Source organism: Ciona intestinalis, unplaced genomic scaffold, assembly GCF_000224145.3.
Source record: "Ciona intestinalis unplaced genomic scaffold, KH HT000049.2, whole genome shotgun sequence".
Taxonomy (NCBI): domain Eukaryota; kingdom Metazoa; phylum Chordata; class Ascidiacea; order Phlebobranchia; family Cionidae; genus Ciona; species Ciona intestinalis.
In genome coordinates, this window is record NW_004190371.2 from 61,629 (window position 1) to 88,727 (window position 27,099).

At 33.4% G+C, this 27,099-nt stretch overlaps 3 protein-coding genes across 5 annotated transcripts in view; 1 reads left to right on the forward strand and 2 right to left on the reverse strand.

Annotated features, from left to right (window-relative positions):
• LOC100182354 (chromosome transmission fidelity protein 18 homolog) overlaps positions 1–10,837 on the reverse strand; it is a 21,658-nt gene extending 10,821 nt beyond the window's left edge. For 2 of the 3 annotated variants that reach the window (XM_026838026.1, XM_018815223.2), the window contains exons 1-19: positions 10,657–10,837; positions 10,019–10,210; positions 9,489–9,600; positions 8,883–8,989; positions 8,164–8,303; positions 7,697–7,789; positions 7,076–7,291; positions 6,514–6,675; positions 6,006–6,136; positions 5,650–5,773; positions 5,015–5,136; positions 4,470–4,563; positions 3,952–4,076; positions 3,531–3,635; positions 3,064–3,196; positions 2,309–2,533; positions 1,692–1,841; positions 1,073–1,203; positions 600–750 (exon numbers count right to left, since the gene is read on the reverse strand). In XM_026838026.1, coding sequence (XP_026693827.1) covers positions 600–750; positions 1,073–1,203; positions 1,692–1,841; positions 2,309–2,533; positions 3,064–3,196; positions 3,531–3,635; positions 3,952–4,076; positions 4,470–4,563; positions 5,015–5,136; positions 5,650–5,773; positions 6,006–6,136; positions 6,514–6,675; positions 7,076–7,291; positions 7,697–7,789; positions 8,164–8,303; positions 8,883–8,989; positions 9,489–9,600; positions 10,019–10,210; positions 10,657–10,759 — 2,616 coding nt within the window. In that variant the 5' untranslated portion in view covers positions 10,760–10,837. Of the gene's footprint in view, positions 1–599; positions 751–1,072; positions 1,204–1,691; positions 1,842–2,308; positions 2,534–3,063; positions 3,197–3,530; positions 3,636–3,951; positions 4,077–4,469; positions 4,564–5,014; positions 5,137–5,649; positions 5,774–6,005; positions 6,137–6,513; positions 6,676–7,075; positions 7,292–7,696; positions 7,790–8,163; positions 8,304–8,882; positions 8,990–9,488; positions 9,601–10,018; positions 10,215–10,650 lie in introns of all 3 variants that reach the window. The other variant, XM_026838027.1, reaches the window with a different exon arrangement.
• Positions 10,838–11,282: 445 nt separating this feature from the next.
• LOC100184718 (radial spoke head 10 homolog B-like) lies at positions 11,283–21,711 on the forward strand. Its single transcript, XM_002120493.4, has 18 exons — positions 11,283–11,637; positions 11,974–12,101; positions 13,020–13,134; positions 13,583–13,783; positions 14,280–14,456; positions 15,423–15,570; positions 15,779–15,894; positions 16,182–16,368; positions 16,819–16,933; positions 17,172–17,400; positions 17,772–17,879; positions 18,040–18,146; positions 18,359–18,452; positions 18,506–18,572; positions 19,053–19,166; positions 19,556–19,754; positions 20,160–20,259; positions 20,720–21,711. Exons 1-18 carry the CDS (start codon positions 11,410–11,412, stop codon positions 20,816–20,818), a joined length of 2,532 nt encoding a protein of 843 aa, XP_002120529.1. The 5' UTR covers positions 11,283–11,409; the 3' UTR covers positions 20,819–21,711.
• On the reverse strand, positions 20,956–22,816 carry LOC104266484 (type I phosphatidylinositol 4,5-bisphosphate 4-phosphatase-A). The gene has a single exon (XM_009862813.3). It carries the CDS (start codon positions 22,726–22,728, stop codon positions 21,922–21,924), a length of 807 nt encoding a protein of 268 aa, XP_009861115.1. The 5' UTR covers positions 22,729–22,816; the 3' UTR covers positions 20,956–21,921.
• Between the last annotated feature and the right edge of the window lie 4,283 nt (positions 22,817–27,099).

Consider the following 27,099-nt stretch of genomic DNA (forward strand, 5'->3'; position numbering starts at 1 on the left):
GCGAATGAAGTTGTTTTTCTCACAGGATTATACGAATGGATATTTTGTTACAAATAAAATGTTATTTTATGGAAAATCACAGAATAGTTTTATTTGCAACAACTGTGCAAAGTAACGCCACCATAGATTTATCTACGAGTCAAATGCCGTCACAAAACGAGCCGCATCTGACTCGCGAGCCATAGGATCCCGTCCTTCACCCCAAAGAGCTTGAGAATCCATGTTCTAAGGTACAGAGTGAAACTAACGCACAAAATACGATATACCGGGTAAAAAACATGTTCGTTTTGTGTTATTCCCACATAAAAATCCAATTATACCAACTTTGGACCCCATCCTACACAACACGCACACGACCCGCCCTACACGCACGACTTACACCTAATTACAAGGCTTCACACCTTCGCACGCGACATAATTATAGAACCTCGAATGCAGTGTGGACCATATACACACGACCCACCCAACGCCCCCTCAATTCGGCCAAAAATTAATTTGAAAAACAAACAGCTGAAATTAAAAACTGACATCGCCGAATCACGAAGTCAATTATTTTATTTGCTTTATGGTGTTACAGAGCCAGTTCTCACGCGAAATACCTCAACCGTGTTGGCTTTCGTCATCATGCGTTCAGTACGTCGCATTCGTTCCGTTTCCACCTCCTTTGATATTATCTGCTTGATGGCGTAAGGGAGCTGCTTCTTAGCGCCCTCCTGCGGTTCCAGATAATGACAAACTTCCGCTACGTTCCTTTTTAACAAATAAGAATAGGCTTCAGGTATATATGGTAATGTGAGGTAAGATGGATACCAATATCACTTGATATCCCATATTTCCTAGCTTACATGTTCTTGGGCCAACCTTTTAATGACAATTGCTTCTATACCCAACGGTTACTTCACAAAAGATGTGTCGTAATTTTTAGCCATACAGAAAAAAAACAATCATCCACAAAGTAACATACACGGTAACTCATAATTTAGCAGGAGGTGTATGAACACCAATGATATAAAGACTGTCAATCCCCCCACCATGCATGGATAAAATAAGTTACATTTATTCATCCACTTACGGTTCAAGAACATAGTTATATTGACCATCCTCGTTACGTTCTTGTATAAAAGTAAGGTTGTATGCGAGTAATGAACGAACCAAGTCTTGGAGTTGTAACTTTTCGTTAGCGCTGTACAACTGCATGTTTATCTGGAAGAAAAAAAAAATTATTTTCTGCACGCATATACCAACATATTAGTGATATACTGATATTTTGGCATTAAACAGTAATTTCTAAGTGTCGGGCTCAGTAGTTACGCGCTTGCATTGTAACTGAAAGACACTAGGTTCAATGCTCGGTGCTGCTACTTCTGTAGGTGTATGTGACCTTGGGCAAGATACTTAACAGACATTGCTCCAACCCAGTGGTCACTAATATGAGGCTCTTTCTGGACCTATGCTGTGTCACACTGTAGGACCTCACTCCAATAGTTTAGAATAGAAGGGATTGCTCTAACCCAGTGGCCACCCATGGGGGGTTTATACTGATGTTCTATTCTATAGCCTTGAAGCCATTGTTTTTGGTATTTAGGCCAGAGTTGGTTATTATTTTCTACAAAATTATACACAGTGTATAGAAAACTTGTTTACAAAATTTACCCCCAAAATAGTTTTTTAAAACTCAGGACCAAACTTACTGGGCGAAAACTTGGCATCATGATAGCCAGCAGGTGGGGTAAGAGATCAAGCACGGAGGTCACATGGGTTGTAAAACATCTGGTGGGTGGCGCCATATCAATGAACATGCTATCCAGTAAGTTCTCACTTTTTTGTAACTTTTTACGATTCTAAAAATAAGAAAGTTCGAATATAAAAATTGGCCTATATGGTTTACCGGGAATACTGACATAAACAAAAGGTGAAAACAGTGCCCAACAAGATTCAGAAGTACTGGTTCTGTGGCTAAGTGCTGCCGCCATTGTGGGCAAGTGTGTTCTTTAGCAAGAAGCTTAACAGTAATTTCTTCAATCCAGTGGTCACAAATAGCTAGTCAAATAATGTATGGAATAGAACATCACCATTCCAAACATTTTGATAGCTTACAATTTTTGATTCCAAACATCTTTTGATTCCAAACATTTTTTTAATTTGAAGCAATTTTGGATTTTTTTATAATTTTTGATTCATAACAATTTTTGATTTTAATTATTATTTATTCCTAACAGTTTTTGATTCCAAACAGTTTTTGTTTCTTTCATTTTGTTTATTTTAAACAATTTTTATTCCAAATAATTTGTTTGCATCTGCATCTCACCTCTTGCTCTGTTTGCGGGAATTGTATTCTTGGAGGAGCGATGCAAGCGAAGAGTAGATGGAAGAAGACGAAGAGGTACGGAGTATATCTCATGAGGACCCACTCCTGGATGGAGGAGATGTGGAGGTTGATCTGATCCTGGAGGAGAAGCCACTCGTAAGCTTTGTTGATCGCAAGGATCCCGGAATCCTTGAACTTCATGAGGAGGAAGTTGTCGAATACTCCCTGTGGATGGGAGGGTCAAACTAGATTTTGTAAACTTTTAAAAATTTAACTAAACAAAAAAATAGTTTTTTAAGAAAAGCTAGGAGAGAGTTATATATGTTACAGAAGAAGGTTTTTTTTAAGTAAAAATCGTTTTTATTTTATTAGTAAAGAAAAAATATTTGATTAAGCTATAGAAACTACACAATAAAGAAACAACCAAGAGGCTCCAGCATGGCATCTTAATTAAGATGAAATTTAAAAAAAAAATTTAGGTTTAACCCGAATTTCGTGGGATGCCCAGTAATATTATACACAATCAAAAAACTTTTTATTTGGAAACAAAATTTAACAAGCTGTTACATGAACTCAGGCCTGAGAAAGACTACATAATGCCTGTTCTTCATAACTTCTGCCACTATTGTGTGTCTTTGGCAAACACTGAACAGCAAAAAAAACAAACTTGCACTAAGTCAAAAAATGTGGTAACTTGTTAGTGGGCACAAGGTGTATAAAACGTAACACTTTTAAAACTATTTCTTTCGAAGCACCTGCAAAGTTTTCTCATATTCTCCACATGAAGATACAATGTTTAAAATATGGTAAAAACGTGAAGAATATTGAGAAACTTTTTGTCCTTCCAACATTCGTTGTTGCACGGTCTGACTGTCTTGATCAATTTTTCTAAAAATAAAGTTAGTGAAACGTTTGTTGCATAAGCAAAAAATAAGTTTCAATTTTGAAAACAAAAGTACGGTAGATTTTTTTTAAACAAAGTTAGAGAAACGACTTATTTCATTAGCAAAAAATAAGTTTAATTAAAAACAAAAAATATTAGTAAGGAAAAATTTATTATTATATGTTTCATTCATATTTAAAGCTGTAATTACGGAACTTAAACCAAAAGCAAAGTAATAACCAATATTTATCCAGTATAATGCTTATTGTGTTAGAGGAATGGAGCTTTGTAGGTTACAGGTTACAAAAAAATCAGAAAATATAAATTCAATTGACAAACCTTTGGTTTTTAGGCAGTTGAAATATTTCGTTCCAAACATAAAATATTGATTTATGTTGATCTTTTTGCCCAATGTCAAGACTTTTTATCGTTTCTAGTTTAAGCCTGTTAATTTAAATGGTTGGTAAAGTTTTATTTAAAAATAAAAAATAACCACATTCTATTTCTGTATCTTGAATACCGGTATTCACAAAAAGACATCTCGTGTGTGGAGTTTATTAAGCGGTGTTTAAGTGTAAACTACATATTATATATGACCAGAATGTATTTTTTATATAAACCAGAATGTATTCTCTTACGCCCTTTTTCTTGATAACGTTATTACCGTTTATTTCAGAATTATATACAGAGTTAAACTTGTATCCTCCTAAATAGATAAACATTAAAACTTTGTTGCCCCAATCTATATAAAGCAACTAACTTGTTCTTTCCAGTTGATTGAACGAACTGAAGCGTATTAATACAAGTTCGAATGTCGTTTCCTGATTTATCGCACAGAGCAAGTAGACTTGTGAGGTCACAATCCATCTGTTGTACTCTGCACATCTGGAAGAATACGAGTTTAAATATAGGATTTTTTAAATCAGTTGATATTGCCAGGAAGATATTTGTCACTCTTAATATCAACCCTTTTTATATTGTTTAGTTCATCACAGTGTGAAAGTATGGAGTCCCATAAATTTTAACGAAATGGAACATCTTTAATTAAAAATAAGTAACGAAAGAATAAAACTAAACATGGTTTTTCATTAGACAGTATATTTATGTGCTGTCGGTGTTATTGAAAAAAAACAACAACAATTATAAACACATTCATAGAAATATACCAACAGCATTCCGAAACACAAACAGACTTATAAATTTTAAACATAAATTTTATATACATATACAATTTTTTTTACGAAATAAATTTCCAAACATAATTATTATTTAACTAACCTGACTTAGTCTTGATGCTAACATAGCAGATGTAGTTGGTGGAAATTGTAAAATATAACTTTGTTGTCTCAGTTGTCGTAATGCTGGTACATACCTTGTATACAAATGTATTTGAATGTGAGGATGAGTGATTGGGACATATGTTTAGTTTAAAATTTTGTTTAAAGTCACTAAGTCTGTGTGTTTGTTACAATTTGTAGGCATTAATATAGAAATGTATGTTACAATAAATAAATTTAAGTTATGATAATTATTAAAATAAAAAAAGTATAATTAAAAATACAAGAATATTTTTTACAAGAAAAATACAAAGGAATATTTTTTACAAGAAAAATACAAAAATGTCCTAAACAATTTTTTGCCACAAAAAAGTTTAAAATTTTTTCTATTTGGGTGAGGTTCTACAGGAAGACATACTTGCTGTTTTTGGGGGTAATGAAATAAACTGTCCTAAATCCCAGGACCTCACCAATATAGAACAGAATAGCACACCAGGAAACTTGCAACTTAGGTCAGAATTGGCCCAAATGTTGTAAACCACTTACAAGTCATTACAGATGCATATGATTGGGCGTAGAAGAAAACCACTTGATTTCTTTTTGTTCGTTTTCTTTTTTTCAGTTAATTTTCCTTTGTTGAAAGCATTCAGCAGAACATTGATTGCTGCCTGGTTTTTACATAAAATATATTTAACCTTTGGCAAGTATTAGTTACACACAAGAATAAGAATTATACAACAAAAATAAAATACAAAGATTTGTATAGAAACAGAAACAGTTACTAAGCAAGCCTAAAAAACTGTGGTCAGGCACTAGGCAGGGTATATTAACTGTTCTAAGCACAATGCAGTAAATTTTGAACCTGCTAGAGTATACACCCTAAATACAAAAATAACAAAATGTCTGATATAAGCAAAACAGTTATTAAAATGATGTCAATGTTAACTTTACTAAAGGAAGCTTTAGCTCCAGGTTTCCGAAATTTCAAAGGCTGCTAAATAGCGGTGCAAAAAATTTTAAATTTTGTTTGATAAGGAAAAAAGTTTGTTTGGTTTTACACACGCTAATAAATGGAAAAAATTTAAATTAGGCTTTTACAACTACAGATGGGTTTCAAGACCCAAAATTTCTAGATCCAACTTTATATGACCATACACTGCATATAAATACACCATTATCACCTGTGGTGCTCCATCTATTTCATCGATGATCAAACAATTAGGTCGTTGGTCGGAACCAAGGACGGATTTCATTTGAGTCGTTTGTTCAAGTTTTTGTTTGAAAGTTTCAGCACTTCGATCGTCACTGTGTGAAATGGTGGTTTATTGTGGTGTGAAAAAATTTAAAAAAAAGTATATAAAACTAAAAATTTTAAAATATGTATTCACTATAGCAAAGAGACAAAGAGTGATACCAATATATAATTTTTTAAAGATCTTTCTTTACCACAACATAGGACGGTAAATAAAATGAAAAGGTGTCCCATCTTTCCCCACCCTTCTATATATAAAGATATACAATAAACATATAAATTTACCTTGCATTCATCTCCACCACATGATAACCAGCATGTTTAGCAATAATATGAGCAAGTGTGGTTTTTCCCAAGCCAGGAGGGCCGCATAATAAAGCTGTTTTTAACTTGGGACGGTGGGAAGTGTCCAACTCCTAATCAAATGACTTGTTTACAAATTTTGATACTGTATTTAATATTGTCCAAAGTTTATACCTTTAAAATAGGTTTTACCTTGCTGTTATGTATCTATATAGAAAATCATGACGCAATACATATGCATAAGCCACAATAATAAACAAGGTTTATGTTTAACAGCTATAAATGTGACTGTATTTTAATATCACCAAAGATTTTACTCCGAATTAAAATATGATAAATGAATAAAACTAAATGATTTAGCCCTTAGCGTAACTGGTTATGCACTGGTAAATAATAATAACACACAATATAATATAAAAATAAAAAAACTTCTTAAACTTCTTGTTTAATGAAACTTAACATAAATGAAAATTAAAGTAATCTAAGTCACCTCATCTAATTCATTTGTTTCTTTCTTTTTAAATTTATTAAATTTTTCATATTTTTCATTCTTCGGGTGTTTTTCCTCTGCAGGTTTCTTGGGATGAAACTCTCGACCAAAAACAACTTTATCCCAAAGTTTCAACCAACGTAGCAATGAACGATTAACTCCCTGTTTGTTAAGTGGACAAAAAACTAAATCAGAAAACATACTTTTACTGATACAAACACGTATTTAAACTTTTTTAAGGTAGAAAATCAGTTCCTAGGAAATATATTTGGAAAAAAATAGTATATATAACAGTAACAGATATAAAACGCCCTTTCACACACACTATCGGATATATTACATATCCTAGATCATGCCTGCTCTCGAGTTATAACACAATTGTCAAATATTAGAATGTACACAATAGTAAAATACACAGTGTACAGCCAGTACAGATTTACCTTTAAAAAATAAATTTTCAAAATAATAACAACTTACACAGCTTGAAACACATAAGCACAAAGTAAAAAGAATACAATACTTTATAACACATTTTCCAATTTTTATAAATTCAATATTTTACCTCGTCACTCAACAGATGTGTGTATCGCGTCGGGGCAAATTTATTCACCCACAAACCATCCAAAGATTCCTCCCCGCTGTATATACCCTCGTCTTCAACTGTCGAGGTTGATGAGTCAGCTAATATTTGATTAGTCAGCGAATTTGAAAACTGTAGCGATTGTGATCGAACTTCTTGAGTAATATGGTGAGATTGTGCGCGTGCATCGTGCTGGAACTGTTTAAGAAGTATTTTAATTCACTGTAACAACAATTTTAAACTGTACTGGAAGGGTTTGAAGAGCTTATTTAACGATTTTTCATTAAATGGGCGATTTTGACTTTTTAAAACAACTAAAACTTTTTGCCGAATAAGTATTTTTGATACCAATGTGGTTTCTGCCGAATATTTCTGGTGATTTGGTAAAATCTGAAATTCTTGGCATATCAAAACGTCTTTGTCGATTGTAAAATGCAACATAAATAGTTTAGATTATAAAACTAGCCTAAAGCACAAAATATATATTTAAAAACAAGGAGGGTTTGTGGCCGTGGAGACCAACTGGCTGCCCTACTGGCTGTGATGATGCGTGCGAGGCGAACCTAATGAACTGTAGCAGTAAAGCATGTTTTATTTCTCTACCTTCTCGTAGATTTTCTGTCGTAACTCAGCCATGGTGTATGGAAGAAGTTGTGTCGATCGTGTGGTTGTCATTAAGTCTCTTGTGCTGGTTACCTAGAATTAATGTCTTTAAATTGGACTTTGTAGGTAGGCACAAGGTGTATGAAATATAACTTACAAGTTATAACGACTGTCATTGCCCTGTGGTAAACAAGATATATTCACTCATTCATAATATTATAATGCTGCTTTTCCAAGTACTTATAATGTTAGTATTTTTGTAACATAGTGTAACAGATACCAACTTAATACTTTAACGGTGCTAAACAGAGACAAATTATGACAAGTTGGTATGAGTAACACTCTTAACAAAATAAATATCCAAATCAACAATCTCTATGTTTAAAATTAAAATTTAAAAAAAAATTACTAGAAAACAAGGATTTGTAGTAACAACTCAAAAATATCTTTGGTAATGTAAATCAAACCTGTGTTTGTGGTCTTAATCTCATGTAAACTCGATTTCCATCTGAAGAAGTAGCGGATATGAAGTCACTATGTATGGGTGGATGAATGAGGATATTCGTTAGTTGGATGTTTCGGTGGCTACCTGATTCAGTATCCGCTTCTGAGGAAAGGAAAAACATTTGGTTAGTGGAAGAAAACGTTGTGGTTCAGTGAGTTTGCATCAAAACGAAAAGATTCAGGGTTTGACAATGACTGATACTGATAGGCATAGGCGTGTTTTCCGTGGGAAAGACACGTAGGAGACTGTTGATCCAACCCAGTGGTTGCCAAATGGGTTTTGAATTCTGGGTGTCTTAATAACGGGCTAACTGTGGTCTAAAGCTAATGTCTTATGCTATGTGGTACCACGCTGTGAGAACTTCGCCTGCGTAGAATAGAAAGAATAGAAATATATTTATTTTATGTGGGAGTCATTGATGTACAGAGCAATTTACCAATTTGTTAAAACTAAAAATAACCTATGGCTATACTAACTTAGGAAATATCGCAGACAAGACTTTTAATAATAATAGTAAACCCAAATCATGTTTATTTTTACAAAGCAGACAGTAGTGTAACAAACAAAAAAATAAAATTAAAGTTTATAAATTACATGTACTTAAAATTTGAATTTTTAGAAGATAAAAATACACAGAAACACTTTATTAACCATTTGATAAAAAACACGATGTTATTCTACCTTCATCAAGAAATTGTTTAGCTTCGTATTTGCTTTGTTTATATCTTTGTATCTTCTCGATCATCTCTGGGGTGGCAAGACATTTCTTCCTTCGAATTTCCTCCTGTCTGTTTCAAACAACAAGAAAAAAATCAATAAAACAAGTATATATATATATATATATATATAATTTTACACTACACTGCTAAAGTGCTAATTTTTATACCTTTTTAACCATTTTAGTGGTATATCATTTATTAGGCTATTCTTTTTAACAAAACTGATTTTTCAATTTCGTACTACCTAAAAGTGTCTTTAAGCAATTATAACAAAAATAATAATATTATTATTAATAGAACTAAATTTCCAGTGGCCCTGCTTCAGATTTAGTAGAGACCAATAGAGAAAGCAAGTGAATACCATTCCAACCTTTAAACTGTGTAGCATAAACAACATATATAAAGTGTAAGGGTAAAAAAAAAATATATTCATTTTGTTACGTTTTTAGATACATTTTTTTGCTGCTAATTCGTACACTGTATAATGTAGAAACAACAAACAAGTATTACAATAAAATATTAAAAATATAAGATTTGATCGATTCAATTGAACATTAAAACACCCTACCTTTCTTTTTCTTTATCCCTATCTTCATCCAATGTAGTTGGCATACTTGGTTTTTTAAGATTTTTATGTCTGTGTTCATTGGGTTCAATTCGAGGTCGTTTTCGCTCCTGATCTGCATAACAAAAACATGGCTTGGTTGTTTAAGTAATAAGTTACCATTGTGTTTTAGTCTAATTTTATATCATATGTAGTTATATTAATACAGTGGTAAGAGCTGCCTCTAACCCAGTGGTTGCAGGTTTAAGGCTCGTTACTGCTACCATGATGTGCGCATAAGTCTTTGGGCAAGACACTTAACAGTAATTGCTCCAACCCGGTGGGCACTAATGGGTTGTCCAAATTATCAGTCACACATAAAAAATAAAATTTAACAGCCACTAAGTAACATACTTGGTAACTCGTAAGCTGGCTTGAGGTGTATAAACAGAACATCCATGTTATAACAACGGTTGTTTTCCGGCCAGGCAAAGATAAAATAGGTTACATTACATTTATTTATTCATAATATCGTTAAAATTACATCAACTTACAAATAGGAAAGTTTTCTTTTTCGTCAATAACAAGATCATTTTCAAAATCAAGTTCTTCACTCTCCATATCTTTCTCATTCTCACCAGGAGAGAATAATTGTTTCCTCTTTGACGAAAGTTTTTTATTTACTTGAATATCTGGGAGTGTATCAGTAGCTGTTGATTCTTCCGTAGGAATAATTTTCTCATTATCTATACCAAAATATGAAGTAATATTTGTCACTGTCACATATTTTTCTTGTTGAAAGGGCAACATCACTTGTTGTAACACGGGTGTCTTATTTCATACACCTCAGGCTGGCTTATGCGTTATGTGCATGAATATTAATTTAATTACGCCCAGCGCTATGGCTCATTGATAACATGCTTGCACCATAACTGGAGGATATCTGGTTCAATGCTTAATGCTGGTATCATTGATGGTGTATGTTTCCTTGAGCAAAACAGCTAGCAGACATTGCTCTAACAGTCTAACCCAGTAGTCGATAATGAATAGGTGTAATTTAAAGATAATGGCCGAACTCTGGCGCACATTTCACTATCTCAGGCCCCATGGCATGCCATATTCTCTGTACTGTCACATCCACAAAAAAGTAATGACTTTAATACTATATATACGCAAAAATAAAATTTGTTACCTGTTGGTTGTTGAAAGCCATCTACCAACTCCAGCTCATCAGCGTATGCTGATTCAAAAAAATCATTTTCATCAAATCCAGCATCATAAACATTAAAGTCCATGTTTTGTTGACACGCGTTTTATGGTTTATAAAACGTCCGGTTGATAATTTTTATTTCGTGTAAACTCTGTTCTTGTAGAGATAGATTTCGCGCCAATCGTCGTCTTTCCATAAAAATCTTATGTTTTAAATTCTCAAATAAATACGATGTTTAATTAATCGTTTCAATACACTACAAAGTACAACTTTTTAATATTTATACACAGTATTGATTGAACTATTTTTTATTCATATAAAGCATAATAATGCTTTTGCTGAAATTTACATTATGCTTTTGTTAAAAATAGTTTAGTTTGGCAACACTGGTCGCCACGGAGCTTAGCGAAGCTAAAATTTGTTTTACTGTAATTTGTAAACAACATCAGGTTTCGATATTTGTGAATTTAAGCCTTTAAAATAACTAAAATTGTTTTTAAAATAAATTCCCTTTAAAATACAAATTAAAAATACGTAAATATATGGCTATAGTCGCATTTTTTACCTGTTAACATTTACAAGAATATATCTAATTTCTAAACCTGTCTAAATAGTTTTATCAAGTTTAAAATGCTAGCATAACTTATAGCAGTATTTTGCAGTTTGTTTTTATAATTTTTGTTGTGCTAACCCTCCAATTTTACCCCACATCCCACTGACACATTCCCATTGACCATGGATGCACTGGAGACAAAATCTGTGGCTGAAAGTGACACTGGACAAGTTTGTGGCGATCTTTTATCAGTCAGTGCCCCAAACTTTCCCCCTGCAGTGGCAGAGACTGATTATGATGAACCATCACTTTCCGATATCATTGTTGAAGGTTATAAAGGTAGCAGAGGAAGGAATGGACATTTTGAAGGATTTGGTGAAGCACAGTTTACTGGTGGACATAGTTATGAGGTAAATTTCTACCTCTAATATTTTGCTACTTCTTTGGAATAAATGAAATACGTTAACCCTTCACGCAAAATTTTGGGTTTCCCTAAAATCTGTACATTTAAAAATATCAGTGTGTAATTTGAAAAAATCTGTACACAAGTCATTTGTAGATTGTAGTCAATGCTGGCATATTAAACCTTAATTAATTGGCACAAAAACTGCTGCAGATCTGTGAAACATATTATTTCAGACAAGAATCTACCTAAAAATATGTTTAAAACATTCTCATCACAAAAAGCAAATTTTCAATCTGAAAATATTCAGTTTATATCCCAAATAATATTCATCTCATTCCAGGGCACATTCTCACATGGAGTAATGCATGGGAAAGGCAAGTATGTGTGGTCAGATGGAATGCTTTATGATGGAGACATGAATAATAATCAAATCACTGGATACGGAAGATACGAATGGCCTGATAAAAGGTTAATATGTTTTAATGCATTTAGAAATTGTAAGGTTTAGGGTGGTATGCAGAAAGTATAATCAACTTTGATCTTAGATCAAATTTCATTGTTGACATAACAACGATTTAAACGGTATGCAGAAAGTATAATCAAAGTTAATTACCGATTTTTGATTGTCGATTATCGTCAAAAAGTTAAACAGCGAAAATGGCTGTTTAAGTGTCTGGTGGCGATGCAAATTGGTAGTTTTTAGGGTTGGTAACGCGACATAAGATTAATTTCTGTAAATCCACGTCAAATAGATTGTATTGGATCGTTGTTATAGGTTTTAACGGAGTCTGGGCCTTTTTAGAAAAAAGGGCTTCGGATCGCAAAAGTTCGGTAACCGCTTACTGACCTTACTCCGACTTGCTGCTACTCTTTCCATACTGTTTTTACTGTTTATATTGATTACTATTCTGTTAAAGGTATAAAAACAATAACAAATTCGATTTTGACTTTTATTAAACATTTTTGTCGTCATTTTTACCGAGAATTGCCTTCTTTGTGGAGTAATTTTCGAGAGAAATTCTCTCGTCGATTGTTACGTCACAAACACGAAAAAGATAAACATAGATCAGCTAAGAATCACTGATTATACTTTCTGCATACCACTTAAGTTTTTTCCATGATCTCCGTTTAGCTAAACTAAGATCAAGCAAAAAGTTAAGTATACTTTCTGCATACCACCCTTAATTTGTTTATTAAACCTGGTTTTAAAATATGGATTCATAATATTGGTAATTAAATATATATATATATTTTATATGTAACAAGGTTACTGTAGTTATTTTTTATTATTAAAGCATATGGAAAAATATCAAAATACATTAACAGATTAACTGATATTTCTTATTACACAACATTTAAATCTTTATTTAAATGTAATTTTTCCAGTTATTATGAGGGAGAAGTTCTGAATGGATTAAGGCATGGGGTGGGTGTGTTTAAGTCACCTCAACACAACGTTTCATATTCTGGACAGTGGTATCTTGGAAAGAGACATGGAAGGGTAAATATATTCTGGTAAAAATGCAAGCGGTGCCATAGCATATAAAGATGAATGTGAATGAATGTAACTTGCTTTATCCTCGCCTGGCCATAAAACGACAGTCGGTATAACACAGGTGTTCAAGATACTTGTTAAAGGTTGATACTCCTACTATTTTGAATACGTGTGGCATTAGACAAGATACTTACCAGCAATTGCTCCAACTAAAGAGATATTAATTGGTTGTTTAAATTGTCAGCATTAGAGAAAAATGTATACCAAGAACAGTATGAAAATCTACATACTTACATAAGTCAGCACAAAGAGTATGAAATACACACTATGTTGTATCTCTCATGCTATGATAAAGTGATTTCATTTCTTTTGGTAAAATAAATTAACTATGACAGTGTAAAGATATAGTGGGGCTGTCTTATAAAAAGATATTCTTAAACTTTATCTCACACAGGGCATCATGCACTACAGCGAGCACTCGTGGTTCGAGGGTGATTGGGTAAACAACGCTCGTCATGGGTGGGGTGTACGTCGTTACAACACGGGTAACGTGTATGAGGGGCAATGGGTGAATGACAAGCGGCATGGGGAGGGAACTATGCGTTGGCTCACCTCGGATGAATCGTATTCAGGGGTGTGGGAGAATGGGGTACAGGTGGGTGGATGAAATATTTACTTTATTTTATCTCGTCTGTCCTGATAACAAAGATTGGAAAATTTTCAAAAAAGAAAAGACGAGAAGTAACAGTAAAATGAGAGTCTTTTTAATAGGTTACCAAACTTATTGAACAAAAGGCGCGACAGTTATTTATATATCGTAGTAAACAAATTTAATTAAACATCATTAGAGTGGGTGATGCTGTAATATGTAATTATTTTTGGGTGAAATTATACAGATTATATTAATTTTGATGCTTGTACAATTTATTTTAAGACAGTTAAACTTGAATTATCTGCATGCTTGCTACTACAGCCACACAAGCCAATATTACAATTTACACCCTACTTAAGCTCTTGCTTCTCATCTGTTTGTTTTTTTCCTGATATCTTATTAAAACTAAAAATTCAAATGCATTGCATTATGTATTCATAGGAGTAGAAGTGTTTGTTTTAGTAAACATTCTTGTCAAATATTATTTTCAATCTCACAGCATGGCGTGGGTACACATACATGGTACCTGCATCGTGTACCTGGTTCTCAATATCCACTTCGTAACGAATATGTTGGTGACTTCATTAATGGGCTGCGACATGGGCAGGGAAAGTTTTTCTTTGCAAGTGGGGCTGTGTATAATGGGGAATGGGAGAATAATAAGAAACACGGATGGGTAAGTCTAATAAATACTGCAAACCTGACCCTGATCTAGTGGTTACACTTTAAACTAGATCTAATTTAAAAAATTATAAATACTGTTAGGCCATTTGATAAAAGATGGAAAAAAAGAAAAACATTGTTTTGAAAACTTTTGTCATATTTTACCAAAAGTTAAACGATTCTTGTGTAGAAAAAAAAGTAAGGTGTTCGTAGAACCAGATCCTTACAGTTGGGTGGGTTAATATAACACCCAGACCCAGTTATAACTACTTTATATTGGCACGTAGGTCTGCTAATGGGCATTTGATTTTATACATATATGCCAAAAGGCTTTTAATAGATATGTAGATGTGTTTAAGGCACCAATATAATAAAATTGAGTTTACACTTTTAACTAGTTTTAATTTAAAAAATTATTAATCACACCATTTGAGGTAAGAAAAAAACGAAAATCATTGTTTTGAAAAAAAACAGTTGCTTATTTTTCTTTGTTCGATTTCTTATTCTCCTTCAGGTAAAAATCTATTGTTCTATGTAACACCACAACACCATAACAGTTAAACAATTCAGTAAATTCCAGATCATATTACACACATCTCAAACATGTAATTCAAAACTTTAGTTCCGTGAAAGTGTGTTTGGTGTAGCTGTTTCATTTTATCTGTTTGACGTCAAACTGATACAACCGTGTTACAGAGCAGGTGTATGTCAAGTCAGCTCGATTTTATGTTTATTTGCGTCACAGTTGTTGTTTGTTACACTTAGTGTTGCCAGATAATTTTTTAAATAAATTTGGTGTGTGGCAGTTCAGTTGTATATGCACGGCCACAAAAAAAATATCATAAAACTAGACATGCTTAAATGATGATAATGAAATATAAATATTAGGACACTGAATTTATGCTGCTGAACTGTGAAACTTCTTAACTGCTGCAACAAAAAGTGAGTAGATTCTATAATGCATAACTCTAATTTACAGGGAAAGTTCATTTTCAAGAATGGTCGTGTTTTTGAGGGGCAATTTGAGAATGACCATATGGTTGATTATCCAGCATTTACTACAGATGGTACAGAGTCACCAGATTCATGTAATATTCGAACAAGGACTCCTATTGGCTGGGAGGAAGGTGGAAAAAGATTGGTCAAAATTTTAACACAAAATTAATCAAATTTTAAAAAAATAATGACTACAATTTTGATAAAAATTTAATTAAAACTTAAAAAAGATTGAATTAAAGTTTATTCATATTTGTGTCTTAAGAATAAATAGTGTTGTATGTAATAATAGCTAGGGTCTTTGTGTAATTGGTATGATGCTAAATAAGTTTGTTGCAGAGAAAGACATGGCAAAAGATGGGAGCGGAAATATGTTGGGACCAAGTCTTACACTCGACATTGAATATATTTTGGAAGATTTTGCTGAAGATTTAAGGAATGAGGAATTAAAACAGGTAAGAAACAAAACATTAACAGCGACACTTGTAGATAAAAATTGGTTGCCTTTTATTTTACATGCTAATTAACTAAAACATTATTTAAAGTTAATAAGATAACTGTTGGACCATTGACTCGATATATAATATTTGTTTGTTTTTACTACCGAATAAATAAGAAAATAGAATAAAAAAGCTTTCCCCACCCCACCATATATTTACTTTGAATTAATATGAATGAATGATATTCCTAAATATATATTCCTAAATTGTATTACTAAATCAACAACTTTTTCAATGACAAGGTTACGTTCCTGATGCTTCGTAATGTGTCGGCTCTAAGGAGAGTCTACAGCTTTTACAGTGCGCTGGGGCATGACCGATCACCTGACAACACCTTCGTAATGACGAGGTTTCAATTTTGGAGATTTCTTAAAGATTGTCGGATCCATCATCACAGTCAGACATTATCTTCCATGGACAGAGCTATTGGTAAGGACATTGTTCTGTTTCTATACAAATATTGTATAAATCTGTATTTACAAAATGGATCAGACAATTACTTTTATCTGTGTTGCAAAATATGGGGATATTATTTATCATTAGCCAATTTTCTGGTATAAAAATATTAAAGAGATTTGATTAAAGTAAATGAATGCATGTAACTTATTTATTCTGACATGGTGGGGCAACAACAGTGTTATAACATGAGTGTACTGTTTCAAACATCTCGTGCAACTTTTTTAGTGTATGGCTGACAATTTAGACATTAAATAAAAAGCCACTGAGTTTTAGCAATTTCTGTTACATGTCTTACCCAAAGAAACATACGCCCACAACATGTAGCAGCATTAAGCCTTAAACTTTACCAAATTCTCTATACCAAAAGACTAATATACTCAGCAGAATAAAATATTGTTCAAGTGTTGTTTATTATTCTAGCAAGATGCCATGCAGCTGGAGATGTACACAACCCCATGGAAAAGTTGTTGCTTCGTGAATTCCTGAGCAGTTGTGTTATTCTCAGTTACTTTATATACAAAGACAAAGTAGCAATGTAAATAAAAGTTAAATATTTAAAATATTATTTATATACCACTTTATACCTAAAAAATATGGATATAAAAATATTACTTAATCATTTTATATATTAAAAAATAAATTGTAATAGGTATACAACATTAAAAAAAAAAGAATAAAATTTAAAAAAAGCAACCTTTTTAAAAAAAAAAAATTTTTTAGCTATGAGTTTTTCCATGAGTAACGTATCTCAAGGCATATTTTTGTATTGACAGAAAAACTGGCAAAGTTATTTCGAACTGCCTGCAGAACATACTTCAAAACCACATACTGAAGTATTCATGTCGTGTCGGCGGCCATTTTCTTTTTGAACCTCGCAGGGCGGTCAATGCGCTTGCTTACATGGATAGGTGTTGGCAAATATACCAACGTGTGTGCACAAAACGTGTACAGCCACCTTATGATCTCACACTTCGCATGCGACAGTTTCTCTTTCTTTTGCAGGTACTTTGGTTTGTTGTACAGCAATGGATAACATTATTTTTTCCTTTTTCACCACTTAGGCTTACTTAGAACCTGGTCAAAACACAGATTAAGTACGATTCTTATAAAAATGAATTCCTTAAATACAATTATTGCCAATCGTAAATTAAAACTACTCTGTATTACATGTGTTTGCTGATTGTACATTGCATTGACATTTAAACGTTTTGCAAATGCTTAAGTCTAGTATAGTTTTATATAACTATATGCAGACTATTTTCCGTACAAACCTTTCTACTTCCCAGTAGTGGACAAATTTAAGCTAGTTAAAAACCTCACCTGTACATAAATATATTTCGTGATTTTTAACAAACTTGATCTTTGACCTGCAGGATCTGAAGGTGATTGGTCGAAACCTGAGCACAGGAACAGTATTGCAGATTCTCTCAGCTGATGATCCAACTGTTACAGATGGTGACAGTTGCAACATGGAACTGGAGGTATGGTTGCACATTATCTACGTTTAATGCTTTATTAACTATTAAAAATAATGAAACTATTAAATATACAATTATTTTTGTCAAAAAAACATATGTGACAGAAATTGCCAGTAATCTAAATTCAAAAAAAATGTTTTTAAGTGAATAACCTTTTTTTCAGATGACTTTCTTGGAGTTTTTTGAAGCCTTGATTGGATGTGCCGTGCATTATGTTGCTGAACAAACTGTAGCTTCATCATCTTATATAAGTGAAGATCAAATACACAGGTGGTTTATATTTAACTTGGATTCAGATTGGGTTAAAACTTTGTGTTTCACAAAGTAAAGGTATATGAAAAACTGTAGTGGTAATATAACATGAAAACAAGTCAATTTCTTTTTCCCTCAGCTATAAAAAATGTTTTTAATACAATATGTCAAGATTTATAGTTGTATAAACAAGGCCATATGTAATAGGTGTTTAATATTTTTTAATACAGACTTTCCCGACCTGGTTCTTCTGTTTCTCAAGTAATATCTGAACCTGGCAACCATCAAGCCTCCTCTGTAATATCAGGATCTCATATTTCACAGGTATTCATACATCACTTCAGAGATTATGATGTAATAATTAAAATTTGTTGTAGGATGCACACACAGCAACAAATATGAGTTTATCAGATAATCAACTGAAACAGAATGCTTCGAAGACAGGTTTGAAATTTCACACAAACTTGTTAACTATGTACACTCCTAAATTAAATACTACATACCAGTGGTTCATAAACTCCTGGTTCATGACCCAGAATTGTTGTCATTCAGTAAATCTCATGACTTCTGTGCTGATTGTACATTGCATTGTAGAAGTTCATCATTATAATTGTATGCTTACTAAGTTTTTGTAAAATATTGTTTACATAAATGGACCGCCAAATTTGTTTATGCTTGTTGCAAATAGGTTCTGGTTGAGATACACTGATATATACTTATAATCGTTATTAATTTCCTTATCTGCTAGCAACTTATGTTAATCTATTTATACCAATTCATTCACCCAAATAAGTGTAAAGAATAAACATTTGGTAATGATAAATGTGAAAGAAATCTGCCATTTGTTTGTTAATAATGTTACATTAATGTTACATTAATAATGTTACATTACCTTTATCTCACCCAACATAATTTACCATCTAGGAGTTGTAAGCACTGGTGAGTTTCTACAAACACTCTCACAGATGTCCATTCATGATGAAACAAACCCTGCTGAACGTAGTTATGGAGATTCTGTTGTCAACCAATCACAAAGAGGTAGGCCTACACCTGCGTTTCTGCATGATATAAAACGGTTATGGTTTCTGGGAAGTGTTAAATTCATTAGCAAAGAGAACATGTTTTAATACATTTATATGATATCATATTTTATTAATGTCATGATACTATCCTATAAATTGAAAAGTGGTATCTGGTTTATATATAATGCTATATATAGTTTTTGAATGCTAAATTACATTTATATATATAAACTTGTTTCTGATTTGTGTTATTATTCATAGCGTGTTTTATGTCTGCCATTTTGTTGTTGCCCTTTTCTTTGTATATTTAATACTAAAACTTCGTTTTTTTTGAAAAAGATGAAAAAAATAAAAATAAAATTGATGGATAAATAAAATATATTATCTTTTGTTTATGTTTCCCAGCCGAAAGTGAGGATGGAAGTTTGCATCGGCAACAAGAGAGCGAGTTCAACATTTGGAACAACCAACTTCACATTTTCTTCACCCAACATCTCTTCCCACCATGGCAGAGGCATGAGATGCTCAAAGATGCAGCTGCAAAGAACAGGATCGCTGAGGAGGAGAGGAAGAGGTTGAGGAGCATTGAAAAAGAAGTAGAGAGGTAAGAGACCAATTGAAAATAATGTTTGTTAATTATTGAATGTTGTAGTGCATGATGGATTATAAAAGGAAATTTTCAACTTTATTGTAGACAAGTACATGTTTCTAAATGTAAGATTCAGTAAAATACTTCTGTTCATCGAATAATAAATTGCACATATCATGTGACTGTTATAAATTGTTTTGTAAGTTATAATTAAAAATACAATCCTCTGTAAACTGGGAGAAATAAGAAAATTGGAAAAAGGTCTAAATACAGCTCTACTGTACTAGTAAGATGTAGCAATTTTAAAAACTACTTTTTGTCATGCAATGAAAATGAATCAAATAAATCTACAAATCATTTTCCAAAAAATGTCATACCAACATATAGTTGACATACCTCATCATCATGTTCCATTAACAGGAGGAGGGAATTACAGAGCAGTCAAGAGGTAATGGAACAACCAGTAGAAGAACCTGAACCTGTTCCTACAGAACTTGAGATTCCTGATGAAGACACAGAGGTAGGGTGCCTAATTTGAAATTAAACTGACCCGCACAGTGGACGGCATGCCTGTCTCTAAGTTTATGAGTTTGAGGCTCCACGATTTTACCATTAGGGGCGTATGTGTCTTGGCAAGACACCCAACGACATTTTCCCCAACCCAGTTATCCCTTATATGTTATTTAAACTGTCATCTATACATTATAAAAATCATACAAAAAATAATTACCTACACAGTTACTGAACTCATAAGCAGGACAGACGAATGATACCGACCACGCTTATATTATAACGTCTGTTGTAGCCCGCTACACTAAGATAAATAAGTTGGATGATCTATTAAAATCTGTAACCAACAAATCCATATTCTGTGATAAACCTGCTTTGAAGAGTAACTTTATCAGAAAAACTCTTTTTTGCAAAGTTTGCTGAAAAAAAACTATTGGAATAAAAATAACCATGTTTATACCTCACTGCAGGTTGCTGTGACAATATCTTCTGTCGACAATCCTACAACTAAGTCTTCCACCAGTGTTCGAAGTGCTGGGAGAAGTGGAAAGTCGAGAAAGAGGAAATAACTGACTGTGCTTTATGTCTGTATTATTTATAAGTGTGTTTTTATATTTCGAAGCTGTGTCAGTTGTAGTTATGATCGTAAAGTTGTATCTTGAAATGCCTGCATTGCACTTGTTGTTGCGAAATAAAGATTTATTCATGTTCTCATTGTGTTTATTGTTCTTTTTACACGATGCAATGATAGTTGTACATTACTGTATATTACATGTATGTAGCACTCGCACAAATTTAAAGAAAAGACTTCAATCTAAAAAGACTATTTTGGTATAATAATTCAAACAGCTTTATTTGAATTAAATGCAGTTTGATTGGGTAATAAGATTAATTTTACTCCTTTTGTGCAATGGCATTTACGTCAAAGTACAGCTTGCATTTATTAGCCTGGTTTTTAAATGAAATAAAAATGAACAATGCAATATTTATATTTAAACAGATTTTCAACAGCTACTGTTCCAAAGGTGTTTATGCTGAAAATCGATATTGAATTTAAATATGCTTAAGAATGACATATTAAAAATCTTAACGGAATAAACAGTCCCATGTTACTAGTTTACTTAAACAAAATACAAGTAACTGAAGAAGGCTTTTTTTACACTGTACTTAAACATAGTACATTTGTATGCTTTAGTACTTCTATAACATGAGATATATCAAGATTTCTATTTAAAGAATGATCAATTGCACATATAACACGACAAAGTGCTGGTTTAACCGGTTAAGTCAATCTCAAGTATTAGTAACTGTCAGAAATTGCTTCACAAGTTATAACTATAAATCTAATGTTCTGTAAAGTGAGGAAATAAGAAAAAAAAACGGCAAAAATGATCAAAAGAAACAGTACTGTACTGAGTAGGAAACAAATCTAACATTCTTTAGAAACAATTATAACCAATTTGGATACAACTTTTCCGTTTCAGAATACACACTTTGACAAATTGTTAGTTTTAATAAAAAAATAAAAAAATTATTGTGGTGTTAACTGAAACTGGCCCCTGTAAATGACTACTATTGGCGGTACTACAACATAAACATGCTGTTATTATATTCTCAAATTCGATGAGAAATGACAAAAGTCAATTAGTTTAGCACTTTTTCGGAAGAAGCTTTATGTGTAACGTAATTGCGATGGTCTTTCCAAATTACTGACTCTCATTCTTAAAAAGTAAATTGTGATAATAACCTCAACAAAGGAAATGAAATAAAGCAATCCCCACAAACCGTATTTGAGTACAACACCAAACTGTTGGTGGTATGTTACAATGTTAACAATTATAGCTATGCACAATGATATTAAACTAAGGATTCCAAAGCACTGAATTCTCTGCCGTCGATATTTGTTTCCAACCGAAGACGTTTTCTTGCATTGGGGACATTTTGCTCTTGTGCTAGATGGCCGGGTCCAATAGAATGGGTATAAACAGTGAGCACAGATGACGCGTCTACTTAAATTGCTTACTTCATCTGAAACAGGGTTTGGCACAACAGGTTTGAGGCTTATTACACGTTTGCAATCTGACCTCGGACATACGATTCTCTGTGAGCTAATTTTGCAAATAAGTAAACAGTTACATGGACAGCGAACATACTTCTTCTGTGCAGGCGGTGGTCGAATTGGTGTGGCTTCTCCACAAGCATAACATTTAATAACATGAAGGTGTAGCTTCCCTTCAACGTGTAGCAATGTCTGACACACCCTGCAGTTTATGACTGCCATTTGCATAACAGGAGATGTTTCATCAGAGGGCACGGATACAATGTTAGGGGCTGTGAAACTATATGGGGGTGGCTGCTCCGTCAAATCACCAGCAGCTTTTGCATAAGAAGGGGGGTTTACTGACGTGGATGCCCCTCCATTACTGACATTGTTTTGTGTAGAAAGCAGGCTTTCTGTTTCATCATTTTGTTCCAGCATATTCACAGTGGTGGTCACTACAGAAGCTTCACTTTAATACACTTAAGTTATGGTGTCATTTTCAGAGTCCAATGATAAAATTAAATATCTGGCAAAGAAAGTGTTGTAAAAAATCGTTGAAAATATGGATGTTTTAAGTACAGCACAGCAGATGTATAGAGAATAACAAGATTAAAAGCAATTCTCTGTTAAAAATTACATTTATTTATGCAATAAACTGAATGCTGCATCTATTTTTTAACGTACACACGCGTTTTACTATTAACATAAACTTAATAAGTATAAATCATGTTGTAAACTGACCTGCAGGTCTATCTAATACGAATTTTTGAACTTAACATAACGAAACAAAAGGTCCCGTGAGCTAGAAACAAATGTTTACATACAATTGAAGTCCTGAGGTCTGACGTCATAGATTGTGTGTCGTCATCGTCACGTGAGGTTTGTAACAACAATAAAATTTTATTTTCAAACCAATTTTAACAGGGTGCATTTACACTAGGAATGGCAGCAAATTACAATAAACTTGTCTAAATATGAGTTACTTTTTTAGTGTAAACACATTTAAAGTTTAGCGTTTAAGTGGCAGAGTCGGGGTGTTACTAAGGCCTGACGTTGGCGCAGCTGAGCGGTTACTAAAGCACAGTTTACGTGCAGACTATGCTCTGGTGCCCCTGCCATTCTGAACTATGCGGCGTAAAACTCTATGCAGAGAATCCTTTGCTTTGTGTCTCTGGTTGTAAAATCATAACTAGCCAAACAGTTTTGACTTTTAACATTAACACGGCCAATTAACAGTCGTTATTATATGACCTAGTATCAAGGAATTTTCTATACAGAATAGGTTGGGGTAAGATGGCCAATGTTTTTCTTATTCTTTTATCGTTCTATTTAGTGGTAAACAATAAACGAAATTCAACCTAAAACTCAAAATAGTGCCGTAACTTGTTAAAAACATGATTAGGAAATATGAGATATAGCAGTGTGGGGAGGATGGGACACCTTTAGCACATAATATCCGAATGTCCCGACCGTGTTTTAAACAAGCAACACCAGTCTATAGGAACTGTAAGGATAAAGTTGTATAATCCTTTGAATTTTTTTGTTTACTAACTAAATGGGACGGGAAAATAGAATGAAAAGGAGTCCTATCTTCCCCCACCCTACTATACGTTCTGCTATCGGTATCTTGCCCGAGAAGCACAGTACTATATTTAACTATTACCGCTGTTAACATTGTCATTACAACCCAATACACGACTGTCAACTAAATTAGGAATTTTCACACGAGAATTTAACTACCAGGAAGACACAACGTTTCAGTATCGAGTGTTCGCTTGTTGAAAACAAACATTCTGACAGGTGGCCTGTACAAAATCATGTATTAACCACATTTATGGGCCTGCACAAAATCATTTAGTGGCGACATCTGTAATGCACTGCGAATTATCAGCACCCAGTCTCAGCGAAATCCATATGGCTGTCTTTTGTGGTGGTCAAGTTTTACAAANCGGACCACTTATGTATTATTAATATTCATAACCCGTGCATTAAATTTTATGTAGCAAACCACCCCTTTGTCCCAGATCACATTAGGAAATCATATTATTGATTAGATTGTCGAATCATTTCACACATATGCGGTTAGTCGGTTAAGCTGGAATAAAGAAGCAACACATTTAAGCGAAATGTGTTTGACACTAAGACAGACTAAAATGTGCGACCAGCTAAAAACTAGGGAACATGTGCTGTGATGTTTATAGACTGTGGGGAAATGTGGGATACCGTTAGCACCTAAACCCCATACTTCCTGATCGTGTTTTTTTACAAGTATAACAACGCTTTTTTGAGTCGCGGGGCTACGGTTAGATGCAATTCTGTAAATAGTCTTGGTTTACTAAAATTTAAAACAAGAGGTAAAATATATCCCATCTTACCCCACCCTATAGGTTAAAATCTTGTTAATAACATAATCTGAGACCATTTAACCGGTGCAACTGAAACTAATCCATATAATCCGGTCACTGGAAAATGTTCGGGTTTTGTAAATCTTTAATGAAGTACTTGCTGAAAGATGAGTAAAAGTATATTATGCGATTATGCGAGGACGACAATACGGGTCAAGTAAGGATGGAGGTTAAGTAATAAATAAAACCATCGTTTAATTTAAGAGGATATTCTGTCCCTGCAGTCACGGTAACGAAGATTAGAAAAGTTTACGAAATCGAAAATGCGGGAAGTACAGGTAAAAACGACAATTGCTTTAACAAGCTTCTATGGTGAAAAGTACAAAACTTATTCGATAAAATACGTGACCGTTACATTAGGACAGCTCCGCAAAGTCACAGCTTGGTTTAAAGTCTGTAAATCTTTCAAAACAGAAGGCATGAAAATTTTCGTTATTGGCAAGTGTGCGTGAATTTTCGTGTTTTATAATAACTGTAGAGTAGCAGATACTCATAAAACCCGACCGGTGGGTTAAAATTACTCGGTAATAAGTCAATCGTTAACACGTGTATAGCCCGCGCCCATTTATAAGCTGACTTGCAAGTGGTGGAACGAAAGGGTCCAACAAGGAATGTACAAAGCTTATCTTCGTTATCAACAGGAATTAACGGCCCGTTGCATGTGGATTGCAATGTATATACATAAGTATTGAATAAATAAGGCGGTTAATGGTTCAGAAAGGGAGTACAACACCATGGAAAATCACTGGTATTATTTCAATTCGTATAAGGGATATATTGTACACAACAAAACAATTTTTAACATAGGCGTCAAACGCGTTCACACAGTCGAGATTGAATGGAATTTTCCAACAACTGGCGCAAATTTCCTGCATTATTGATGTAGTTATTGGCTTTCAATATACGCAGAGTCGGTTTGTTATGTTTTACATTTATAGAGCACACAACTGATATACATACATTAACCTTACGGCTGATATACCTGCAGTTAGACATATACGCCATTAGCGGTATAAATGATATAACTTATTCAGCACTCTCGTTTCTGACACAGATTTTTCCGTACACTCCTGCCTAAAACATATCATAAGGTGAGAGAAGATAGGGCACATTTTTCTTTATATTTTCTCGTCCCGTTTAGTATAATATAAACGAGAAACATTAAAAAAATTATAAAGCCGTATCCTCATGACTATCAAAGACCGCTATTAATGAGTTAAAAGACGGTCGGGTTATTTGGATATTAGGTGCTAAAGGTGTCCCATCTTCCCCACCATACTTTATGTAATTTTGTAGGTCACTTGAAGTTAAGCCGCACTAAAACCGTTTTACCACGGCGCCTGCTGTACATTATAAAGCCAATAACATTTCTTTTTTATTTAACAGTGAAAATTTACACCAGAATATAATCAGCTATTACAAAATCATATTTTTTTATTTTATTAAATAAAAAAAATAGTTTTTTTCAAACTAAATTACTCTAATTCAAGTATTTGCATAAACATGCCGACAAAACGACATGTTATTTACGTTTCAATGGTTTCACAAGTGCGTGCTGCGGACATTTCTGAACATGATCGAAAATCAATATTATTAAAACAAAACGCTTCAAAAACAAAACCATATGTGCGAACAAAACCATATGTGCGGTGCGTCATACATGTATTTGTTTCAAACTCGATTCCGGAATCGGACGCGGGTCGCGCATTGATGATAAAAATGGCTGGGAGGGCTTATTGCAGCATCAGCCTGCGACCGGCTCTGTGGTGAATGGAAAAATACTGGTACACTATTCAGTAAAAATCATAGGCTTGTTCAACTTATATAAGAGCCCGCAAATTATAGGCCTGCTCATTGCTGTTTCGGTATACGAGGGATCAAACTAGGTTGGATGACTTTTGATACACGTTCGAAGCTACCTCGCGTACGCCTTATTAAAAGTTTAGTTAACGTATAATCTTCTTTAGGTAGTACAAGTCTTCTTGCGCTTTATACTTGATTAGGTTTTATTTAATAATTTATTTAAGAAATAGAAGCGTTGTATAGTTACTTTACTTGTGGTCGCTGTGATTATTAGAATCGTATTATAATAGACAGGACGAAACTACATCATTAAGATTGAGTTTTTGCGTCACGAAATGTAGTTTGTCAATTGTATAGTAGGTCGGGGAAAGATGAGACAAATTTTTATTCTATTTTTCGTATTATTTGGTAGTAAACAAAAAACATTCAACGAATTTTAAACCGTATCCTTACGACTCCCATTGTCCGTTGTTATTTGTTTAAAACATGATCAGGATGTTGGGGTATTTTATGNTAAAGGTGTTCCGTCTTCCCTACCCTAATTTTATAATCATCCGTAGTACTATATATAATGTTAGGATAAAAATACGACTCTTATGTA

What these genes read in the sequence shown, in the direction of transcription:
- LOC100184718 (XM_002120493.4), top strand. Translation starts at nt 11,410, where the DNA reads ATGGATGCACTGGAGACAAAATCTGTGGCTGAAAGTGACACTGGACAA. An exon ending in TTCCATGGACAGAGCTATTG is followed by an intron (nt 16,369 to 16,818) that starts GTAAGGACATTG and finishes TTATTATTCTAG; the next exon opens with CAAGATGCCATGCAGCTGGA. An exon ending in TACAAAGACAAAGTAGCAAT is followed by an intron (nt 16,934 to 17,171) that starts GTAAATAAAAGT and finishes TTGTATTGACAG; the next exon opens with AAAAACTGGCAAAGTTATTT.
- LOC104266484 (XM_009862813.3), bottom strand. Translation starts at nt 22,728, where the DNA reads ATGCTGGAACAAAATGATGAAACAGAAAGCCTGCTTTCTACACAAAAC.